Raw genomic sequence first — 23,148 nt, forward strand, 5'->3', positions numbered from 1 at the left:
ATGTTTGCACAGACGGCTGTCCAGGGTAGTGCCAGGAGGAGTCACTGTATATGCAGCCTGCATTTAGATGCAGCTTCTCTGTGAGGGCTCTTCCATCATGCTCAAGAGTCAATGAGAGCTTTGCTAGGGTCTTAAGTAGGGTCAAACTCCACCCCAATGTCATGTTGTGTCCAAATTGCAGGCTGGAAGGCAGGGATGATACTCCCAAATCAATGTCTCCCATATGGCAGCTTGGCATGCCACCATCAAACCTACAGGAAGCCAATGCCACTTTTATTTCAACAGCATATCCTTTAATGTAGTATTTTCAATGTTCTCATACAGCCACATCCTTGGTATTTGCTTTTAAGGCCTTAATGTGAAAATTTGGTCTCTGGTTTTGATATATACACTGTAGTTGGATATGCTATGAACAGAATCTATTTAAACATTTGCTATAAATTAATTGTATAAAAACACAGAACTCCATTATTTTTTTGTTGTTGTTACAAATTTAACATTACCAGATTTTAAACAAGTACCCTAAACAGACATCCATTGTGAATAGAAGCCTGCTACAAATTAAAATCTGTCCATCTATTTTAATTGCACTGTTTTTGGCAGGACATATAATACAGAATAATCTTGACCTTTTTGAAGAGCTGTAGAAAAGAAAAACCTCAAAAAAGTTGCAGCCTTTATCTTAGATACTTGGAATAATTGGCATTCTGTGCACAGAACTATCAAGCCCAAATTTCTGTAGTCCCAGCAACAGGAAGTATGTCCTATAGCTTGATCTTGGAAATATGACCGTTTCTCATTTTATTCTACATCTTTATGCCTTATTTCCCCTTTTCCATATACTGATGGAGTCAGAACATCTGTGTTTTCAGGAGGAGGAGGAGGCACAGCAATATAGCAGCCAAGTGGAAAGAGTTGTCTGTTTGTTTGCTTGTTTGTTTGAAAAGGACAAATAATATCCATGCCACATGACAGAAGATTCTGCTATCACCACGAAGATTTGTCGATGCCATTGCAACTGGATTTAAGTCTGTTCCCTCCTGGCTTCTTTATGTGGGATGGGCAGTGATCAAACTTTTTTTTGTTCTTTCAGTGAAGACAAGTATGAAACAAAGATAATTAGGGCAGGAGCAAACAAAGGGAGGAAGAGAGTACCCTGCTTAGATCTTTTTGAACCTTTTTGTAAAATCTATAATGAGGAAATGACAGATACCTGTATACCGGGCATCACAGTACCCACCCTCAGAAATCTGAACCCCTTCCAGCCCCCATTTGGAAGAGGATTCCCAGAACAACATAAAGGGTTGTCTGCTGCATAACATGAGAAAGTAGCAGGTGATAGGCCTGATTCCCTCGCCTTTGCTTTGTTGCGTGGTCAAAAGCCTTGAGCCTCTGCTGCTTCTAAGCAACAGGTTGGAAATGTTTGGAGAATAACTTGAAGGACCCTTCTATTCCTTTAAAGGCTGTTTGTGTGTCTCGCTGGTCATGGTTTGCTTGTATGTCCACCTGGCTAATACTGGTTTTATCTGCATGGAATTTGCAACGTGAAGTCAATACCCAGCTCTGCTCTATAAACCTCATGGAGACACTGCTTAATTTTGTCACTCTGCTACTCACGAGACAGCTGGTACAGAGACAAAACCTTGGCACGTGAGAGGTGGACAGCAGCTGGGATGCTTTTTGTTCATAGCATTTGCAATGCTAAAGGTTCTCGACAAGCAAGTAGCAGAAACCACATTTTCTGCCCGAAGATATGAAAAAAAGAGAATATAGCTGAGGTGGGAGTGAAAGCCCATCAAGTTCCAGTGAAGTCAATGGAAGCCAAGGGTGGTCTGTTCATCCCCAGATTTCAGCCTTTGTTAGATGAGAAGAGTCAAAATAGATGGGAGAAATTGGGCTGGAATAGACAGATATCCGAGCACACAGAAATCAGTGAAAACTGTTTTTTTTTTTTTCTTTCCAGCTCTAGTGACCAGCACAGAAATAAAGGGAGATAAAAATTCAGTCTCACTGGGTTGAACTACTCTGCATTTCTAGGATATGGAATGTCCAAAGAAAACCCAAACAAACCAGAGAGCACCTCCCCTGGCAACCCAAAATGTCCCTCAGGATTTGGGGTTATGATTGGCTTTGTCTTTTTTGCCCTCAGCGCACTGGAACTTGTTATCCGTTTCAGATTCTCCTGCAATCATTTTCTCTAAGGAACCGTATTCTAGGGATGACTGCCTTAATCCAAGATTTGAGATCCTTCTTCTCCTGACCCCTTTTCCCCACTCAGTTAATAGCTTTTAAGTTGTGCAACATAATTGCTGCTTCACGCTATCTATGAACGCAGCGTGTGTTGGACTGGAAATGTCCTAATACCTTCCTTGCCACAACTGGAGTCAGCACACAGATAATGTTGGCTTTCTGTCAAACAATCCATTATCAGCCACAGCAAACCCACCCACTCTGCACGCAGTGCTCGGCGTATAAAACCCGGGGAGGACATCAGGGTGTTGCTGAGGGTCCCTGGATGTGCCGCAGAAAAATTCCCTCCAGCTTCTGAAAGCTGTCAGTTATCACTGATAGGACATTTACAGTGGCAGCTGAAGGCGTGTTTGTTTTGCAAGTAATCTGGAGATGTCAGATACACTCATCTTTTCCTTTGAGGGCAGAACGGCAGTTCTGGCACGGTGCTACTGGCCTCGTGCTCTGCCTCCAATTATCACGTAAGGGAGTCTCTTTGGAAATGCCTCCTCGGTGTCCTCTGAGAGGCTGCTCTTACCCTGCAAAGGCCTTACGCTCAGCTCTCGTGTGCTTAAGCAGCAATTCTGTTTGCTCTGACTGTCCATCCCTGGTATGTGGATGCTCCCTGTGAAGAGAGGTTTGTGGGGCACGTTCTCCTGCTGACCCCACTCCCTTCTAGGGTTGCTCATCTGGAAGCTCCCCAGATCTGCTCGTGCTGATCTACGCCTCCAGACGCTGTCCTGCTGTCCTTTGTCCCTCTTGCTCTCCTCTTGGCTGTTTGTTTCCTATGCATTTATGTTGCACTGCTGTCCAGAGATGATGAAATCCTTACGTCCAGCCTGTGTGTACCAGGCATGGAACTTGATCCCTGGCTGCTAACAGCAAGATGTCATTACAGGAGCAAGTAGTCAATGGGTATGAGAGGAGCCACCCAGCAAGCTCCATGCCAGGCACCTATCAGTTCTGTTTCTCTGCCTCTTCTCCTCCCATCCCCAGGGCTGTGAGGAACGAGCAGGGCTTTCCCTAAAATGATGGCAAAAATCCTGCCAGGAGTATGGAAACTCTGCGTTAATGCAACCTTGGCATTAAATACCCCGACACTCAAACATCGGGAAATTGAAAGAATGCCAGGTTGTCCCAGCAGACTTCACTAACACAGGCTGTATAATGGACTTAAACATACAGTGCTACAGAGGGGACTGGAACTCCCAGAAAAGACTTGCTTCTGATCTGCACAAGCAGCCTGTGCTTATCATTCTGTAGGCAGAGCATGGATGAGACAAGGCTGTGGCAACAGGAAGCACGAGTTCAGTGCCTTCACCTCATTTGCTTCTGAAATAAGGTATTCCAGCTTGCCTTTTGGTTCAAAACTCCCCTCTTCTGTGTGTCTCATATTCTGGACAACAGCATCACAGCAATACAGTCCTGACTCTGAGGAAGATCTCATGCTGGAAACGCAGATTGATGGTGCTGGGAGTTTTGGGAACCTGATGTTGCTCAGGACAAGGATGTTTATATCTGTCCTGCAGGTACTCTGCACTGACTCCAGCTTGAGGTCCTCTTATGGATTTCTGGCAAGATGGGAGCTATACATAAAGCTTAATAATAGGACACCAATTATCACAGGCTGAAATGTAAGGCTTGGGTTAGCTTTATATGATATAAGAAACATGTTGTGTTTACTTTAGCCCGAGGCTTTGGGACCACTGAATTATGATACAAACTGAATTATTTAAAAGAGTTCTTGTACAGAAGAAAATGAGTAATAGGAAATATTGTGCCTGGCATGGTATGCTGTAAAACTGCTCTCAGAATGTGTGTAAAACAGCACGCTTTCTACTGAGCAATGAAAGTACGAGCAAACAGGGCAGGGTTTCCCAAATCTGTGCAATAAAAGTCTTTTATGTATGCCTATGCCACATATTTTACAGACACATGGTTCTGTAAATGTTAAAGAATAATGCATGAATACTGTTGGGTTTGTTGGGGTTTGGTTTGGTTTTGTTTTAATTTGCCATCTGCAAAACAAGGTGCTTTAAGTTTGCCCTGAGACCAACTGTGTAAACCTAAAGGGAGAAATTGTAACTAATGGATTATGGAAACCTCTAAAATTTTGAAGCGTAATGTTTTTAAACTTCTGCTGAGAACAATCAAGATCTGATTGTTCTCTAGCAATGAATGGTGGGGAGTTGCACTTCCCTCGTGACCTTAAAGAGTTTTTTCATATCGAGTCGTACTGGCTGCAAACTGTTGGAGCTTAGAAACCTGTCACTAGTGAATGCAGTGTTGACAGTTGTGTGCCTTTAGACAGGTGGTGTTTTTTGACAACCTTAATTTCATGGCAATGAAGTATTTTTTAAGCTTTCTGATGCTGTCTTGGTTTTTTCTAACTGGTAGCTCTTCGAGAGCTGTTACTAAGGAAGTGTTAGAAGTCATCCAGCTTCCCATCTTAATGTTAGTGGTGGATTAATGGACATAATAGTAATAAAACAATCTAAGTCATAAACCAAATGCAGTTTATTCAGCAGCTTTGCAGTTTAATGTCTATATAAGTTCAAAATACCTTATGCACGTATGCTTCATGCTTTAAAACATGTCAGATTTGCCATAACTGTGGTGTCACACAAGTTGCCAAATGGTCGGATTTTCTTCAGCTTTTGTGGTGCAAGCATCAAAAAAAGCATAAAATTAATTTAAGTGGAACATGTCAGCATAAAATCCACGGAGCACCTCTCTGGAGGTTTTATTAGTTCAGGTACAGCTTTCCTGCACACAGATGTACTGTTTCCTCTCCTCTCTCTGGCACATCACTGCATGATGAAGCCGTAGGTTAAGCCCTCTCATGCTTCAAGGATATGTGAGGAACACCCACTGATCCAAAGAAAAAACACACAGTTGGGTTCATCCACAGTAAATGTTTATAGCTAAGATAAAATGTTTTATTCTAAGGCATAAAGCCATTGCTGACTGCGTAGAAGGAAACGTTAGGAGGGAATGTTTCCTAAATGCAGTCTTTCTGAAATGGCTGTGTGGTGTTCCTCAAGGTCCTGCTCCCTCAGCGACTGGATTCAGCACACATCAAAAAGATTAAAAATCGCTTCAGGAGAACGATCTTTTGACTTGCAGACACGTGTAGAGTTTAATAGGAAAAATGAAAATGGGAATACACAGACTGACAGTTTAAATCTACCAGTTGTGAACGTTTTAAAGTTATCTTTTGTGGACCTCTTAGAAGTAAATACTCAGCTAATCTCTCATCCACTCTGGGCCAACTGGTTGAAAGTGAACTGTTCTTTCTTTGTATTCCTTTTTTTCCCCACTGATCTTGCTCCTCTTTTAGTTTAGTGAGGGAAAGCATCTCTCTGACATGTAAGCAAAGCTCAGCTAGCCTTTTTTGATTTGTGTGAACAAGAATGCCAAGGCATTTTCCCAGTGTGCTCTGAGGAAAATGCCGATATTTGAATAATTCAAAAATGCCCAAAGCTCTCCAACTTCATTCTCAGCTATTGTTTTGCCCAATCTATTATGCATTGAAAACCTAGATTGTGATTGATGAACTGCCCGTAGCAGTGGAGGGGAGATTGTCTGTTCTGTGCGTAACCCAGTGTGTAAAATTAATCCTGTGTAAAATGATGCTGCCTTTACAAGGGTTGTAGAGGAAGCACTGCAGATTTTTTTGATGTAATTGCTGCATTAGGCAATATTTGACAGAGAGCAAGTGCTTCCATTCCCCAGGGCTTAACAAGTGTTGTGTCTTGTACAAAAATCGTAAATCCTGTGGTAGTTAGTGATGCTTAATGAAAACTGTGTTACAGGTCACCCAGGTTTCAAGACTCAGTAGATTCTGCTGCTCCATGCCTGAATGGAAGTCACCCGGCTCAGCACATTAAACAAGAATGCCCGAGTGATTATAAGGTTCTGTCTGAGGCTGCCACACATAGGAGGATTACAGAGGGGATGGAGCTGCGAGCCTCCGGTAGTCTGCATTCTGAAATAGACCTAATGAATAATAGCTTTACAAATTCACTTTCATCCTACTTGTTTAATAATGAACATAGCTCCTCCCTGGGTCCTTTGTCACTTGGCACCCCTCAGCACTCGGCCAGGCTACAGACAAGCAACCTGAAGAAGAGATGCATCTCCGTTGTGCCGTCCTCCGCCGAAGGAATTGATATTACAGCTATCATCCGCACGTCACAGACGTCACTGGTCACCTGTGTGAATGGACTGCGAACTAATTCAGCTGGCATTTCCTCTCATCCTGTGGAGATCAGTCATCACAGTGCTCAAAAATCCTCTCGGCCCCAGTCTTGCTCTCAGCCTGGAAACCCTTGCAGCATTCCCTCCCCTCCAGCATGTCTTGTACCTCTTTCCGCCGAATGTGACAGAGGTGACTGTGAGCAGATACAAATGCAGCAAGTGGAGGAGAATGGAAGCCTCAGCCTTATGATGAATGGTGGTAGCATTCCTCATCAAAACACCTCGCACGGCACCCAGAAGGTGAGTTTCTTAAAACAAGAACCAGCTGACGACTATTCCTCCGCTGCTGATCTTTTTCGACACCATCAGGGGCTGCCTCCCCCGTACCACCTGCACCAGCAGCTGAGCCAGGCTCAGGGGACACTGCCCCACCTCCACGCCTCCATGTCTCCCAAGTCCCTTCAGCCCAGCGACGGGGACGAGCAGGACCTCAGCAATGGCAAACAGGTCTGTCAGTGGATTGACTGCAGTGCCACGTACGACCAGCAAGACGAACTGGTCAGACACATAGAAAAGACTCACATTGACCAGCGGAAAGGAGAGGACTTTACTTGCTTTTGGGCGGGCTGTGTCCGACGATATAAACCCTTCAATGCTCGTTACAAACTGCTGATTCATATGAGGGTTCATTCTGGAGAAAAACCAAACAAGTGCATGGTAAGTCTGGAATACATTTGTTTGAATAGAAACATGCTACTCTGCCCTCTTCCTTGCTCTTTCTTCAGTCTTATTCCACTATAATTGCTGTGCTTTCCTGTAACTTAGTCTGCAGCAGGCTAAAGGGGAATTGGAGAAAACCTTAATCTAGAAGGAAATGTTTGAGTGAGAAGTACTGCAGTTCTCGGAAAAGGGATTCAGTTTCCTTATATGAGAGCTTAACTTTTAATACAGTGCTTTATTTTTTTTAATAGTCATTAAAGCATTAATAAAGTGATGATCAAAGCGCACAGCAGTCACTTAACGTAAAACAAAGTCACTGAGCCTCGGGTGACATTTTTAATCAAGAAACATAAAACACATCTAATGAAATTCTTCTCATTCCTTCAGCTGAACAATAACCCATAGAGTTGTGAGTGCAAAAGTTTCAAATGGGAGTTTAGAAAAGAGAAAGAAACTCGTTAAGGGTTTTAAACAGTTAAAAGAATAAAGGGAGTATCCTTAATTACATTTTCAAAGGTTGTTAGGGGCTTTTTTAATTTGCAAAACAGCACTATAAAAATAAGTAAAAACCATTGTTCTCTTCTGATCAAGAAGATGTAAACAACATCAGTGTTCCAAAAAGAGGATCCTGGGAATAACACCATCTCTGCATCTGCCCACCATGATGACAATATGGCCAAACTAAAATAAAAGTTAATGACTTCCATTAAGCTTTCCACATGTTTGCAACAACAATGATATAAGACCCTGACTGAAACAGATGAAGCAAAACAAGTTTGACACAAGCTTCCAAATTGGACCATGAAATTTGGAAAGTCTTACTTGTGACACCCACATGCTCACGTGTGTGCACACACACACAAGTACAAACAAAGGGAATGCTTATGGCAGCAGGTTGTGGTTCTTGATAGGCAGAATTTTTGACTGTATGTCTGGTTTATTGTTTTGATCAGCGGATGATATAATGGAAAATGCTTGTAAGGAAGTGAGATCAAGACAAATTTTTCCATAGCAAGCTGTAGCTTTCCTATAGAGGAACAGGAAAGAAAAAGTTTATATAAAAAGCTTACTCTCATTTGTTCAACAAAAAGCCTGCAATGGTTTTGGAGGGGCAAATGAAGAAAATAACAGTATTCAAAATGTTTCACAGAGAAGAATTTTCTCTGTAAGTGGTCATCCTGATTCTATTTCCACGGGATAAATGAAAAACATTTTCTTAATGTCTGCACCATTCAGTGGGTATTCCCTGCAATAATACTGGAAACAATGCAGATATTTAAAGAACACCACCAAGTGTTCAAGATAAAATGGAAATGCTCTAAGATTTACCTGTTTCTATTTCCTTTGAGAGAAAGAACTGACTTGCTCGTTTCCAGAAGCAGCTCAGTTGCATTTTGTAAAAGTACAAAGGAATTTATCATCCTATGCATATCTTTTATTTGGTTGTAAATCATCAAAGGATAATGCAAGCTAGTTGTTTCTTTCCAAACAAAAGGATAAGTAAGCAAGCTGTAAAGGATTTTATTTTAGCCTACTTCTTGGTTTTGGTGTTTTTCTCATCTGGAATGAGATCAGTTTTCTTCCTGCTTTTATCTCACACTTTTTAAAAACAATACTTAAAACATGAAACCCTGATTGGCTTTACTGTGATGCTGAAAGGTTCAGTAGACTCTATGGGTGAGGGAACTTCTGTCTTTTTCTGCAAAATGCATATCTGACAGGTATTGTATAGCAGATTTCTAATGTTACATTCCCATTCCTACAGGAAACTGGATAAACCAGAGACGTTAAATCATGTTATATCTTAGCAAATGCTAAAAATTTCCTCCTTTCAGTTATGCTCATCTCTACTAAAGAGATGGCTTTTGTAACATCTCTAGGTTTAACTTGTGAATAGGTTGGAAAAACATTTGGATTTGTTATTGCAGGCAGCCTTCATGACACATGAATATGCCTTGGCATATAAGTACATAAAGATCTGTTTTATTTGAGCTCATATTGTAGTTCTCCCCATACATGGAATAGCCCAATCAGAACTGGGAGATTTACACTGCACAACTTGCAGTTAACTCTTTGATTCCTAGAATGAGAGCCTTCCACTGTGATCAGAGGTATCTATCTATTAAACGTCACAGCCTGCAATCCTGTGTGGAATAAAGCTGGATCCAAATGAACACGTGAAAAATAGGCAAAATTCTTGGCAAAATTCTTGGCAAATTTAGTTTTCTACCCTGGACAGACCTTGATCTAGCAGGGGCAAAATCCAAAGCTGCAACACGGCTCCTTAAAGTTATTAATATCAAGTGGGGATTATTTGCCCACCAGATTCCATTCCACTTTACACAAGGGTTGCTGTGCAGTGTTTCATTATGCAGTGATGTCATGCCATTTTAAATGATGGCATTTCTTTTGATGTGGTAATAATTGTGCTGTTATTCCTGCAAATTAAGAAGGCAAATCATTCTCTGTCTATAGAGGTCTGAGATTTTGTTTCATTTTTGCTGTAGGCCTGTTAAAGTAACTTTACATCTCTTGGTATTTGTAGTGGAGATTTTCTTTCACTGTTCACAATTACCCATTGTACTTTCTTTTTAAGCCCTTCATTTTGTTCCTCTCTCTTATGATTACTGGCTGACTAGGTATTGAACTCTCCAGGAGGAGCTAACAGTGAGCAGCACCCTGCCCTCATACATAGAAGTACTTTTCCATGTAAAATTATTAATTTCTTATGACAGGCTTTGCTACTATGTACTGTAATAGACAAAGGAATTTTGGAATTCAAGCTACTTGAGAACAGGAAATACATGAGACGTTTTGATTGAAAAGTAAATGGTTCACTAAAACTGCAGTTAATCCTTTTATTATCTTTCCAACAGCAGTTTCCACAATACTTTCATGAGGTAAGCTTCCTTCAGTCCAACTGTAACACTCTCATCATTACAGCTGGTTTAAATTTAGCTAGCCTGCTTCTTTCTTTACTACAGACAGTCGATAGGCAAAACAGTATCTGGTGTAGAGAACTACTGATGTTTTGGGTCTGTATTCCACTCGCTGTGTTTCATTGCCAAAACCAGTACTAGGAGTATTCTGTTTTCATATTCTGTTAAATATTCTAATTAAGCGGTGCCTCCTCGTCATTGTGTCCCTCGGTTTGGTTTTTCCTTGGGCTCTGCAAGTAGTCTAAAGGAAACTACCTAATCTCTTTGCAATATCCTGTTATGTTTCATACTTAACTCATGTTATTTTAGTTTTATTAAATTTGGGGTTCATCTGCATTATAATCAAAAATATATCCAACAAAAATAATGATGCAATGCCTTTAAGACTTTAACTTCTGAAGATTAATTTCATGCTTTTTTGGATTTGATGTCCCAGACAATTGGAATTTTGATTGTCTGAGACAGCAAAAATTAGCAAGCTTAAATGTTTTTTATTTAAAAAAAAAAAAAAAAAGTTTCTCATAGCTGCATCTTTTGCTGTCTTTCAGTTCTTCTAATACTTTGGTGGGTAGAACCCTGCTGATCTCCAGATATTGCATCCTCAGTTTAAGCCTCTGCTTGGAAATGTAAATATAGAGCTGCTCGTTTAGCTGTCTAGAATTGTTTGACTTGGACAAATCCATACTTGGTTTACTAGTTTACCCTCTTGCACTCTTGTGGCTTCATAAAGAGTAGAAAATGAAGTTCCCATCACTGCATGCATATGGGCTCAGGGAACCTCTGTTGCAGGCCCTCACAGACGTGATCAAGGTAAATATATTTATCTTTATGTAATTTCTTCATATGCAATTAGTGTTTATAGAAATTTGATATCATAATGTATGTGATATCCATGAAAGAGGATGGACAGTGATAATGGCCATTGTTAACATCTCTAGTTCATGTGTTTCAAAAAACCAAATGCCTCCTGAGTATCTTCTAGACTTGTCTGTCCCTTTGTGTTCTTGCCTAGATAGTTAAGACTTTGAAGCAGGATCTTGTTTTCTTGTATATGTGCAACATATTCAGTTTGGTAATAGTCCTAATGCTATTGCATTTTTTGGGTGCTGCATTTTGGGTGCTGCATTTTTGGGTGCTGAATTGTAGACAGTGAAATTCAGCACCTCTGCTGCTCATAGTCACTTCTTTAGAATCCCTGAGGGCGAGACACTATATGGAGTGCATTAAACACGGGGAAATAGAGACATTGAGGAGATAAGTAACTTGCCTAAAGGCATCTTTAAGCAATTCCAGCATTCCAGCACAGATCTTGTGTTCAAATCACTCCATCTCACAAACTAACCACCTGCAGTTTACCTGTGAAACAGATTTTTGGAGAGATGAATTAAAAGATAGTGATGGGGCTGAACTTGCCGTTGTTTCTGCTGTACGTTTCTGACGCAGGTGGTTTGACGTGTCATAAACCTGTGGAAACATTCATCAGAAGGTTTGGCTACTTTTGTCACACTTCACGGGCAGCAACCTGGTTATTACAATTACAGGAGAAAGGGGCCTATTGAGCAGATCAGTATTATTGCTTCTGCTGCTAGGGAAACCAGTGTGGAATCTGTCCTCAGGAGATAGTGAGCATTACACTGGCTGCGGTCAGTGGGGAGCTTGTGTCTAGCAATGCATGGTGAGTAATGAGATCTCTACAGGCTCCATCTACAGATAAGTCTAAGGGACAACCCCACATCTGCGAGGAAAGTAGGTCTGCATGCACCAGCTTAAATGCTTTTGAGTTGCTTCACCTAAACAAGTTTCCATGCCTGACTCAGGAGAACATTGTGGAAGTCTGGAAAGTATTTTCAGCTTTTGGAGTGGAGGGTGTCATGCACTGATGCCAAAGGAGTGCTTTAAAAAAGCAGCGATAATCTTAGCCTCACTTTCTTCCCTTTGAAGTCAATAGTAGGGAACATCCCTTCTATTAAAGCTGCCTCACCAGAGATCTCTCTTTTTATTAGGTCCCTGATGGCATTTCCTGATACTGTCAAGGAACTGCAGCATTAAAAACACTCTGATTAGAGGAGTAGACAGCAGTTCAGTGGTTTTGTGAAACTACGATGTTTGTTTGTCTACAAAACCCACTGGAGATTACCCGGCAGCACAAAGGGGTTGAAGCATGCCCCAGCACTGGAGGGCAGGCTGGCAAATGGCTTTAGGCTTGGCACTGTGTCAGCTCGTGCCCAATGGCAGTTGGTGAATTTGAACTCTTGTCTGTTTACAGGAGAGCTCCACACCATCCCCCAAAACCATTATATTTCAACTCATCCTGGACTCATTTCATTCTTCAGTGTTTTGATTTGGCTACTGAAATACATGTGTTTTTTTTACCACAAATCCAACTGCAATGTGATTTGAGTAGGCAGAAAATGATCTGCTGTCCTACAAAGCAGCAGATAGTTCTTAGAATGCTAAACACTCTGAGCTTTTGAAAAATACCTGATAATGGTCTGATTGGCAGAGAGCCTCTTACAGGAAGGTATCATTTTTGTATTAGAAATGGTTCTCCACAGTGACTGTGCTGCGTGGCACTGTTGTGGCACATACAAGAGGTAGTTGTATCAGAATTCCTCCTCGCCAAGCCAAGTCATTCATGTTCTTTGTCAAATAATACAGGCTATAGTATGCCCAGCTTAGTAAAGTGAAATTTATTAGTTGTGACCTACGAAGTCTGGCTGCCAGACAAACTTCTAGGCATGTCTCCCAGGTCTTTTTGGAAAAATTCTGCTATGCTCCTTTCCTTCCCCTTTGCCCAGTTTGCACACAAAAATGACGTCTCGATACCATGTTTTTTATCTTTATCCTCTTGTCCCACAAAACTCAGTAGGTAGATTTTGATTCTTCCCCATTTTAAGACACTTGGAATTATTTCCAGCTCTGCTGTGACCTGGCTCTGGATGATACTCCACTTGTAGATTTATTCAAATCCCAGTCTCAGCACAGACCTATGAACCTCTCATGGGGCATCACCTTTTGAAGGAATCTTGCAAGCAGCCTGTTAACTCCCAATTCATTCCAGCTGCACCACGAGATCACTTTCTTTGCCATGCAGATCAGTGAATTCTATCAAATAATCACATCTGAAGATGCAAAAAGGGGAAAGCTTTCCAGCCTCTAAGCACTGAGTTTGCAATAACTCTCACGGATTTCTGTAGCTCACTATTTCCCATGTAGCAATAATGTGACAGGATTTCTTTCTCACTATGCATCCTGTCTGGGAGTGAATCATCCATCAGTTTCACTGTGTGAATCTGCTCGGTAGTAAAGATCGAGTGATACACCCTCAACTACTCAGATGCATTCTACATTCTAGTTGTAAGTTTTACACAGCAGTAAATGTAATTATGAGCTACCTGTTTCCTGTAGGAATATCTTAATACACCTCAGGAGTACCTCAAGGATGTGTCCAGCAGTCGGGTCCTAGAACTATAATTCTGTATGGTCCAGCATCTTTTTAGCAGGGTGAGTTGTCTCCAAAAGAAGGTTGTGTTCAGTGATTTGAAGGCAGTTTGCATTTATCTGATATCCAGGATCAGTGAGAGAATATTTTTTTCCCCCTGAAGTTTCATTTAAAAAAAAAAATATTTGCTCCTGAATATTATTAATCTTGTCATTTAGAAGGCAGAGAGATGACAGTTCTAAAATGTTAAACAAAGTCTTTGTGATTGTGTTCTTGAGGTTAAGTACTTGGCTTTATTTTATTTCTGTGTATATGTTCTGTGGGGATTATTAAACATGGCATGGAATTGTTCTGAACTCTCAGTGATTTAGCCTTTCTGAACAGCAATTAACCTCAAGAAGGAAAAACAGTTCAAATCACCTGGCAGAAGGACCAGTCAAATTAAAAAGCAGTAAAATTAAATATAGTTAAAAAAATGTGCCAACGATATACTCATTAATGTTTCTTATTAGACCAATACATTTTAATACTCTATATTAGTATAACATATGTCATTTAATAAAAATGTTAATCTGCATTTGCAGGCAGCGGAGTCTGCATAGTATAGTCTCAGGGGAGAAAGAGGAATTTAGTGCACATTAAAAACTTTATATAGTAATTTATGCAGTTGGATCTCAGTTCCAAATGTGATGCATTTGTTTGTTACTTCGGGGCAAACCAGTAACAGTTAGACTTTAACAATTGGATGAGAAATAAAAAGCCATCATTCCACAGCGCAGGGTGTTTATATCAGCTTGGGCTTCACAAGGGACCAGACTCTGAATCCTTCACTCACTTGTTTAGCAAGTAGTCCAGTGGGCCTAGTAAAAAAATAATGTGCTGTTTAAACTAAGTATATCAAAACTTGACCTTCTGGCACTTGACAACTCACAGTGAGCAAAATTTTCAAAAGCAGGCACCTGGATTTGGATAGCTTCATTTTGGAGGTGTCCTGCTCTAATAGGGCACTTCTGAAGCTGAGGTCCTCTTTCTCCCAAGACAAACCATGCACTGTCATGTGCACTTCTGGCAATTTCGACATTAGATCTCCATTTCCTCACAAGTACAATGAAATAAATCTCTCTGGAGCACAGTGAGAGTGAATAATCACAGGGATTAAGGCAAATAACATAACAGATCCATAATCCTTGTTTGCATCTCTAAATGTTCCTTTGCTGAGAATCTCAAAGTTCTTGCAGGCTTCTGCCAGTCTAAGGCATTTCCTGTGCAGTGGAAGCTCTTGTGCCCAAGTTCCAGATACAGCTGAATTAAGGCAAATTACTCTGCTGCTTTCTGTCCCTATTTGCACTGGTGCAATCGTAAAGAAATCCTCAATTTACACCAGGGTACACAAGCCCTAAATGACTCAGCCACGAAGTACCAGAAGTCACACATTGAGTGCCTGGCAGAAAAGGAAAGAAAAAGATCTTCTTCTGCCCAAAGTGTTTTCTCTTCCATGTATTTCTTAAAGTCAGTGTGAGACTATGCACCTTTGCTGACCAGAAAGTCTCTTCTATTTGAGAGCATTATTCACATAAAGGTATGCAAGACAGCAATTTTATTCAGCTCTACAGTGGCTTTCAAAGAGAATGTTGCCATTATAGGATATTCTGCGCCCTGTATTCTCTCTCAAGGACACCTGCACTTTGTGTGTTTGGGTAAGTCCAAAGGGGCTTCATTTCAAATATCTGTGCACTTACATCACAGATATTTGTCATAGCCTGTCTTTTCTGTTTACATCCCTGAGTTGATTGCAGAATCAAGGAACAATATGAGTTTTATTTCAAAGCGTGCATTTGTTGTCTATAGCAGTGTCTTTCCTCCATCTCCTTTTATTGTTGTGTACAGATAACATATGTGTGAAGAGATCTTACACTCAGGTACAGCGTAGCTGCAGTGTTAAATAATTGATCTTGATCTTTCTTTTGAAACTGCATCCAAGGCATTTAAAAGTGGGAAATGGAAAAAGCATGTTCTCATAATCCAGCTCAGTAAAGTTTGCACAACTGCTCTTTGTTTCATCATCCCTACAATAAATCTTTCATTTTTGCCAATTGAGAATGCCTACTAAATCTGCAAATGATTACTTCCCTGAATTGTGTTGGGATTCTTGCAATACATTTTTCTTACATGGGTAATGATAAAATAAGAGTCCATCAAAAATACTTTATTGCCTGGCAGAGAGCCTTTTATGAAATGGTTTTGATTCAGGGAGATTCTTCCAAGTGTTTTAGAACTGTTGCTTACAACTTTCCTTTAACCCTTGCATGGAGGGCTGCCAGGCCCTGGGAAAGTCCGAAATAACGTGAGTCAATCAGCAGCTGGTAGAATGCAGGCCCAGGCTATCAATTTAACCTGCAGCCCTTGGGCTCAGACTGAGAACACGCTGCTTCAACATGGACTTGTAAGGGGTATTGTGTTACTATTAGATTAGAAAGCTGATGAATGTCAGACTGGTGGGAACATTGTAAAACTAATCTGCTGTGTCCATGTTGATATAATTTCGCTCTGTTTCGGTGAGAGAGTGAGAAAGATGAAATATTACAAAAAAGAAAACACAAGGCAAGACTGGTAGGGCCATCTGGGTCACTGAGCCCAGCCTCTGTGATGTGTCACCTCCCAATAATCCCTTCAGTGCACCCAAAGACACAGAACACCTTTCTGTCTGTGCCTTCCAGAAAGGTGTGTCATCGACACTATGACAATAAGTGACTCTTAGTCATAACACTGTAATACTAAGTCAGGACCTTTCAAGTTATGTGAAACAAATCCTGCCCTTTCCCCCCTGATTTCAAAATGGGTACAACCACATTTGTCTGCCTTTGCACAGGAACAGACCAGCTGGAGGAATTGTTTTGCTTTCCCTTTGTAAAGAGACACAGTCTCACAGTTCCTTGTAGACCTCGAGCACACTGTCTCCATGTAAAACAAGGCCCAAGGGGCTGCTCCTGGAATGACACAAATTGTGATGCCTGAAAACATGTTGCAGGGAGAAGGGGTCTGGCAAGAGATCTACCTTGTGATACTTGCTTGCACTCACAGAACAACAGCAGAAAAACAGACCTGGCTCAGTGTGGGGTGCTCTCAACAAAACCACATCTGATGCTTGACACGTTGCCCACTTGCCTCCATGCAATAAATTGTCTCCTCAAACAAGACATGGGGAGAGCAGCAAAAAGCAGATTATGTGAAAGTACTTAAAAGTATCACAGTTATTCACATACTTTTTGCTTCCTGCATATCCTCAGGCATAATGGCATTTTAATGTCATGGTGATCTCAGAGTTCACTGTTTACAATGCTTCGGTCTAACCAAACATTTTTAACGTGTGCTTTGTCTTCAAGGCCAAAGAGTGAAAAGGTGACAACAAATGCACAGAAACCAAACATTTGTCAGATGCACAAAGGTCACTAGCTTAGTCAGTGTGAGTCTTTTGGCAGGGCAGATGCTAAATAGCATGCTTTACACTTTAGGTCAGGAAACCTCTTGTATATATATATCTCTCGATTCTGGGCTGAAATGATATGCCAAGGTTATCTCAGATGATCATTGATCATTTTTGTTCAGATTTTGAAAGGGAGAAATCAGAAATACTTCCAGGTGTGAAGAGTCTTTGCTGAATTTAGAGGGGGAGGTGTTGGAGATACCAAGTGAGCATCAGAGGAAAGGTCAGGTGAGGGGTTCTGTGTCATCTCTTCTCACAGATGGACATTGAAAGGCACCCAATTTAGGACTTCTTAAAGGAAGCCTTTAACACTGAGCCAAGTCAAAGGGATTAGAGAGGAAGGAACTCTTCTGAAGTGTGGATGTTCTTCACTGTGGACTGTGATATCCTTAACCTTCCATCAGTACCTCTCAGACAACTTGTGTCTGGGCCACCAGAATGACAGGACATTTAAAACCTGAATATTTGTAGCTGCATTATTTCATTTCTAGTGCTGTAAAAATACCAGCCACATAACGGGGTAATGGTCTGCAAAGTCTCATGATTTCAACTGTTTTGGAGTTACATGAGTTCTGTTCCTTTATGGCAAGCATCCATCTCTTATTTTAGCATCTTTGGCACTCGCCTAAAGGATGGGAAATTAAAAAATTGTTAAGGGGACAGAGAGACCATCTTTTAATGAAAGATCAAAGGACTTAAGGGCTGGGATGGGGAGAACAAGGAAAGGGAGGGATTGTTTAGAAGAGAACAGAGACTAAGTAGGGGTGGTCAGGCAGAATCAAGCAAAAGAAAATTTAAAGGTAATCTTTTAGTAAAAGTTTCCTAAAAATGAGGTATATTTTAGAGTGGAATAATCTCGTAGTGGAAATAACAGATGCCCAACAGTACGAATAATAAAAGCTAGACTAGCTGAAAAACTGAAACATATATTGTAGAGAATAATTTTGAATGTAAGATGTCTTATTCTTCATTTCTGCCATCTGATGAAAACATTGCATTGTTAGGCTTAAGAGAAGGAGCTGCAATGGCAGGCACGGGAGTACAGTTTAAGCCTTCAGGTGTCTGCACTCTCAAGGTATAATTTGTGTATTTTGTCCTCCTAATTTTGCTATGAGATAGCTGGGGTAGTCACCATGCAGGGAGAAGGTGCTCAGTCAACACCCCCTGAGAGGTGAGCCCCACTGTCCTTCCAAGCAAGACGGACACAAAGGGTGCTTGCTTTTCATGCTGGCAACTGTGCAATCAGGGAGGACTGGCTAGAGCAGTCAGTTTGCCCAGAAAAAGAACTCATGTTTTGGTTTGTCCTTTATAGAACAAAAAGTTTCTCCTCACCATGAATGAAAGCTTTGCTATGAATTCCAGTGAATGCTAACATGCCACATAGACTGTGTGCCAGAAATGGCTGTGCCATGGCATATGGATATTTTACTTCTGCTGTGAACTTGGGCAGATAAATAGTGTTGAGCACATCAGCCTCACCTGCAGATTCCTGGTCCAACTTCCTCAAAATTCAGGCAGTGAAATTCAAGCTTTGGATCCAGCTTGCTTGATGTGCACTGATCTGTGTCCCAAAGCCCCAGAGACTGGTCTGGGTTTGGCTGGGTGCAGGGTGCAGCTGCACTGGGGATGTGGGAGCTGCACAGGTATAGCATCACAATCAGATGATGCTAAGCAAAACCTGAGGAGAGGGAAAGAAGATGCCAGCTCTTTTCTAGACATCTTTCTGCTGTATCTCTTTATGTCTCTCATTTTTGGGGCACCTTTGAGCCTGACAGACACAGCAGAAAAAGAAGATAATGAAAAGCATGGTAATGCTGCCTCTCTGCTTTACATTGGACATGGACTGAGATTCCTTGCAAAGGTGTTTGCTGATCAGGGAAACACAGAGCACACCAGCTCGCTGTTTGCTCTTAGAACTTGCACCAGCCATTTTGAATTAGTTGTTCCCTTCAGCAGGTGAAAGCACCACCATTAAGAATTTATCTAGTGCTTATAGGTGTGCAACAGAGGACTGTCTTTGTGTAACACCAGCTGTGCAAACTTAAAAGGCAGATTAAGCTGGTTTTGAATATGTCAGCTTGTCAGATACAGGCTCTGATACGTGTAAATTGTTTTAGGAAAATGTGTGTTGGAACACTTCTCTGAATGGCAAGAGAAAGAAATGGGTATTATAGTCATCCCAGATACTTTCAATTTCGATTGTTTATAGCAACGCTGAAAGAAACTAACACTATACACAAAACTGGTTTTGAAACTGCCCTTTTTTCAGAGTTAATGACCCACAGGCTAGTGGAAATTTGCCAGTTTTTACCAGCTGGGATCTGGCCTGATTTTGCTGGGAAATAAAACTGCAAGGCAGAGAAACCATTTGGATTTTTGAAAGTTTGCAATGGTTGTCTTTTCTCATTACATAGCCTGTGCTTTTTTGGTATGTTGTGTTTATAATTGACCTGTATTTAGCAGAAATTCTTGCTTTGCCCAAGGACAGCATGCCCTGATGGCCTAGCCTAGGAATTCCCTTTGACGACTGCGTTTAGATCCACTTCTGTGAAAACCCAAACCCATCCCAGTCAGTGTGAAAGGATGTCTGTGAAGTCATGGCTTTGAGGATCCACTGGCACAGCTCAGTTGCTGTAGCTCCATCCTGGAGAGGGTTGTCATATGCATTTTAAAATATACTACACCACTTATGGTCCTCGGGTGTTCCCAAGGCATTACCTGGAGACTTCTCACATGATAGGCATGGCCAGTTTGGCTCACATAATTAACCTGGGAAAGGCAGATCCTGTACCTGAGTGCTTTGCTTTGTAAAATCAACAAAAGAGAGGGAGTGAGCCATTTATTTTGATTATATATAAAAAAATAATCCCTAAAGGCAAAGACTATATAACATGCATTATGTTCAGGCAAGTGTGGGATCATTAGTGTCATTCATGATAATTTGATTTACCTCCATGGCTTCCAAACAATACATGGCTCATAGCCTTGTGAATTGGTGTGAGTTAAGAATTACATGGCAGCCCTACATTTTCAGAAGGAAAGCTCTTAGGTCTTACCATGACGAAGGCTCTTTTGTTGTGAATGTTTCCTTACTAAGATAGATGTTACTTCGGTTCACACTAAATAAATTGACTCTGGAGTTTTCAGTCTCAGTTTGCCAGAGACAAATTGTGAAAACGTCTAATTGTAGCCTAAACAAAACCATATTTTCCTTAAAAACATGGCAGCATATCATTCTAAATCTATGGTGCTTTGCCCAGGAACCATTTAAAGCAAAAAACCCCTGTGTGCAAAATAGTTACCTTAGACAAAATAAACTATCAAACCTGCATATTAAATTGAGTGCTTTTGATTGTGATATTGCACTGAAAATGTCATTGTTTCAACTCGCTGTCCCTCCATCCAGAAAAAGACAGCAGTGTATACTTAAGAAAATGATAAATATAGAATAAATATAGAATGCTGGCAAATGTAGCTCAAACACAGTTGCTAGTAAACAACCATAGCTGTACTGCCTAATTTCCAAGACTTATTGCATCCAATTTTAATTTAGATTATGAAAGATGAAGAATAGAGAGCCTCTAAATTCTGATTCCCTGTTCTTTACTACATTTATCAGTGTACAGTGGTTTTATTCATGACCCAAGTCTGGTTCTGATAAATTTTGATAAATGTCTCATAATGTTATTATAGAAATTACAGACACATCATTTAGCTATCAAGTTGTTTGGCTTATGTAAGGGGAAGAGAGGTTGATGGGAAGGGCTGAGAGCAAAGGGGATGATTATTCTGCTAAATATGTAGAATTATTTGCCAATGAGAAGGCAGCTCTCTGCTGTGGGATGTGCTGGAGCAGCTGTGAAATGGTCGTTGCAACTCCCAGGTGGGACTGCAGCTACCTCTGCTCTCCCCACCTCCCATCTGCTCTTGGCTTTGACCTGTTTGCTCTCAAGCAGCCAGTGACCATGCAGAGCTGTGAGGGAGGGGCACCTCTGCTTCCCTGTGGTGTCCCTCAGCTGTGGGCTCTCCAGGCAAAGCAGGATCTCCATCCTTTGAGCACCTGCATGGAACCTTCCCAGCTGTGAGCTTTAAGCCCCTGCCAGTTCCTAAAGGCAGATTACAGCTGTGCTGAAAGCAGGGGCAAGACTCCCACCGACTGCAAACACGTGGGAGCACGGCCAAGGGCAGAGCGACACGAGATTAATAATCAAGCTCAGGTTCATGGGGTTGAGGGCTTCTGCTCCAGAGGTGGGTGACTTTCCCTGGGCTTTGCTGCAGAGCACACAGCTCCACAAATCCTCCAAATGCTGCTCTCCCTAAGTTGCTCCACATGTTTGAAAACAGGGTGATTCAGTTTGGTGATTCAGTTTGAGAGGCTTTGAAGTTCTGAGCTCAGATTTAGAGAAAATACGCAACGTGAATCATCCAAGAACTTTGTTTTCTCAATGAATTCTATGGTAATTGCACATTACAGTAGTGTTTAGGGCAAACGTTGGAGCCTTTTGTTACAGCCCCACTGAGGCTGAGTGCTCCTCAAATCATAGAATCATAGAATCCTTTAGTTTGGAAGGGACCTTCAAGATCATCAAGTCCAACCACTGAGCTATTAGGGCTCTAAAGTCCTCTGCTAAAACAGATCAGAATCTCTCAGGGTTGGAAGGGACCACAAGGATCACCCAGTTCCAACCCCTCTGCCATGAGCAGGGACACCTCCCACTAGATCAGGCTGCCCAGAGCCTCCTCCAGCCTGGCCTTGAAGACCTCCAGGGATGGGGCCTCAACGACCTCCCTCAAGCAGACAACTCATGCCTGGATGCCTTTTGGGGGTTTCTGGAGGGGAGAAGGGGGGCAGGGGCACAGAGTGGGCACATCTTATTTTAATGTATCAATGTGCAGTGCTAAAAGGAGAAGAAAGGGAGAAAAATCCTTTTCTTTCTTCCTTTGTAAATCTGTCCCTCTCTGTTTCAAGGTGGATGTAGAATTTTAGTTTTACCGCATAGCAATTGTTTTACTTTATGATCTTGAGGTATCCAGGAAATAAGAATTAGTGGAAAAGGGACCATTCATTATTTATTAGCACAGTGTATCAGTTAATTCAGGAATTAATAAAGCTAACAGCTGATAGTCGTGTTTAGGCCAATGAGTATGTCCTATCACCTTCAGCGTGTTCCTGATGGTATCAAAATTACACCTGCAATGTGGCCACAGCACCATGAGCATCCTGGAGGGGCAATACCACCCCTGTGCTGGTGGGAGGAGATCTTGTCAACTGCCAAGGTCAGCACAAGGTTCAAATACTCTTTTTTCATGTGTTTTTTTTTGTAATGGTCAGTCTCTGGAGTGAGCTGGTTGAGAACAGGAAAGGACCTGTGAAGAGCCCTTGCATTTGTAGTAGCTTAAAGGTTTCTCAGACCCTATGGTAGTAAGATGCAGACTTGGAAATACCAGAGATGGGGCGGGCGGGGCTGGTGTTTGGCACAGGAGAGGTGCTGAACGTGTTCAGATGCAGGACACAAGTTCTGTTTCCCTTTCAGGAAGGCAAAAGGTGGCTGTGTGGGAGTCCTGTGGCTCAGCCACAGCCCCTGCCTGTGGTTTATTTGGAGATTTCTGATCTCATTACCTCTTTGGTTGGAACTTTGGGTTTTAGCAGCAGTGTCCTATGCAGTAGTTATTTTGGAGCTTGGCTTCCTTTGTTGGTTCTGGGTCTATTCATTAATAAAAATGGATCGTAAAATCCTAGCTCTTTTTTTGAGTTATCAAAATAAACACAGTCTTTGTGACTAGTTTTAGTCATATGTGGGCTATACGATGTGTGCTATTTAAATATTTGCTCATCATACTACCTTCCTGCTGCCTTATTAAGCCTTCTAGAGCATGGGCTCCAATGAGCAATTAAGTTCACTGTGAAGGGAAAGACTTCCTCCTTTGCTTCCAAAGCCACTCATGATGTGCTTGGAAAGATAAATAGGAAGAGAACACAGATGAAATGTGAAGAACATAAATATAAGTTAACAGTCTCACAGCACAGAAAATAAGAAAATCCGAGGTTACATTGTATAATTGTAAAAATACATTATTTTCTTTTCAAAACTGTTATTTAACAGTGGGATGAACCCTTGAGTCATTTTACTGTT

At 41.4% G+C, this 23,148-nt stretch overlaps 1 protein-coding gene across 1 annotated transcript in view; it reads left to right on the forward strand.

The window, feature by feature from the left end:
- The window catches only part of GLIS1 (GLIS family zinc finger 1), a 108,108-nt gene that overhangs the window by 339 nt on the left and 84,621 nt on the right, over positions 1–23,148 (forward strand). Inside the window, exon 2 of the mRNA XM_008945098.1 lies at positions 6,045–7,146. Coding sequence (XP_008943346.1) covers positions 6,045–7,146 — 1,102 coding nt within the window. The remainder of the gene's footprint in view (positions 1–6,044; positions 7,147–23,148) is intronic.

The sequence above is a fragment of the Merops nubicus genome, unplaced genomic scaffold, assembly GCF_000691845.1.
Source record: "Merops nubicus isolate BGI_N331 unplaced genomic scaffold, ASM69184v1 scaffold5638, whole genome shotgun sequence".
NCBI classification, from domain to species: domain Eukaryota; kingdom Metazoa; phylum Chordata; class Aves; order Coraciiformes; family Meropidae; genus Merops; species Merops nubicus.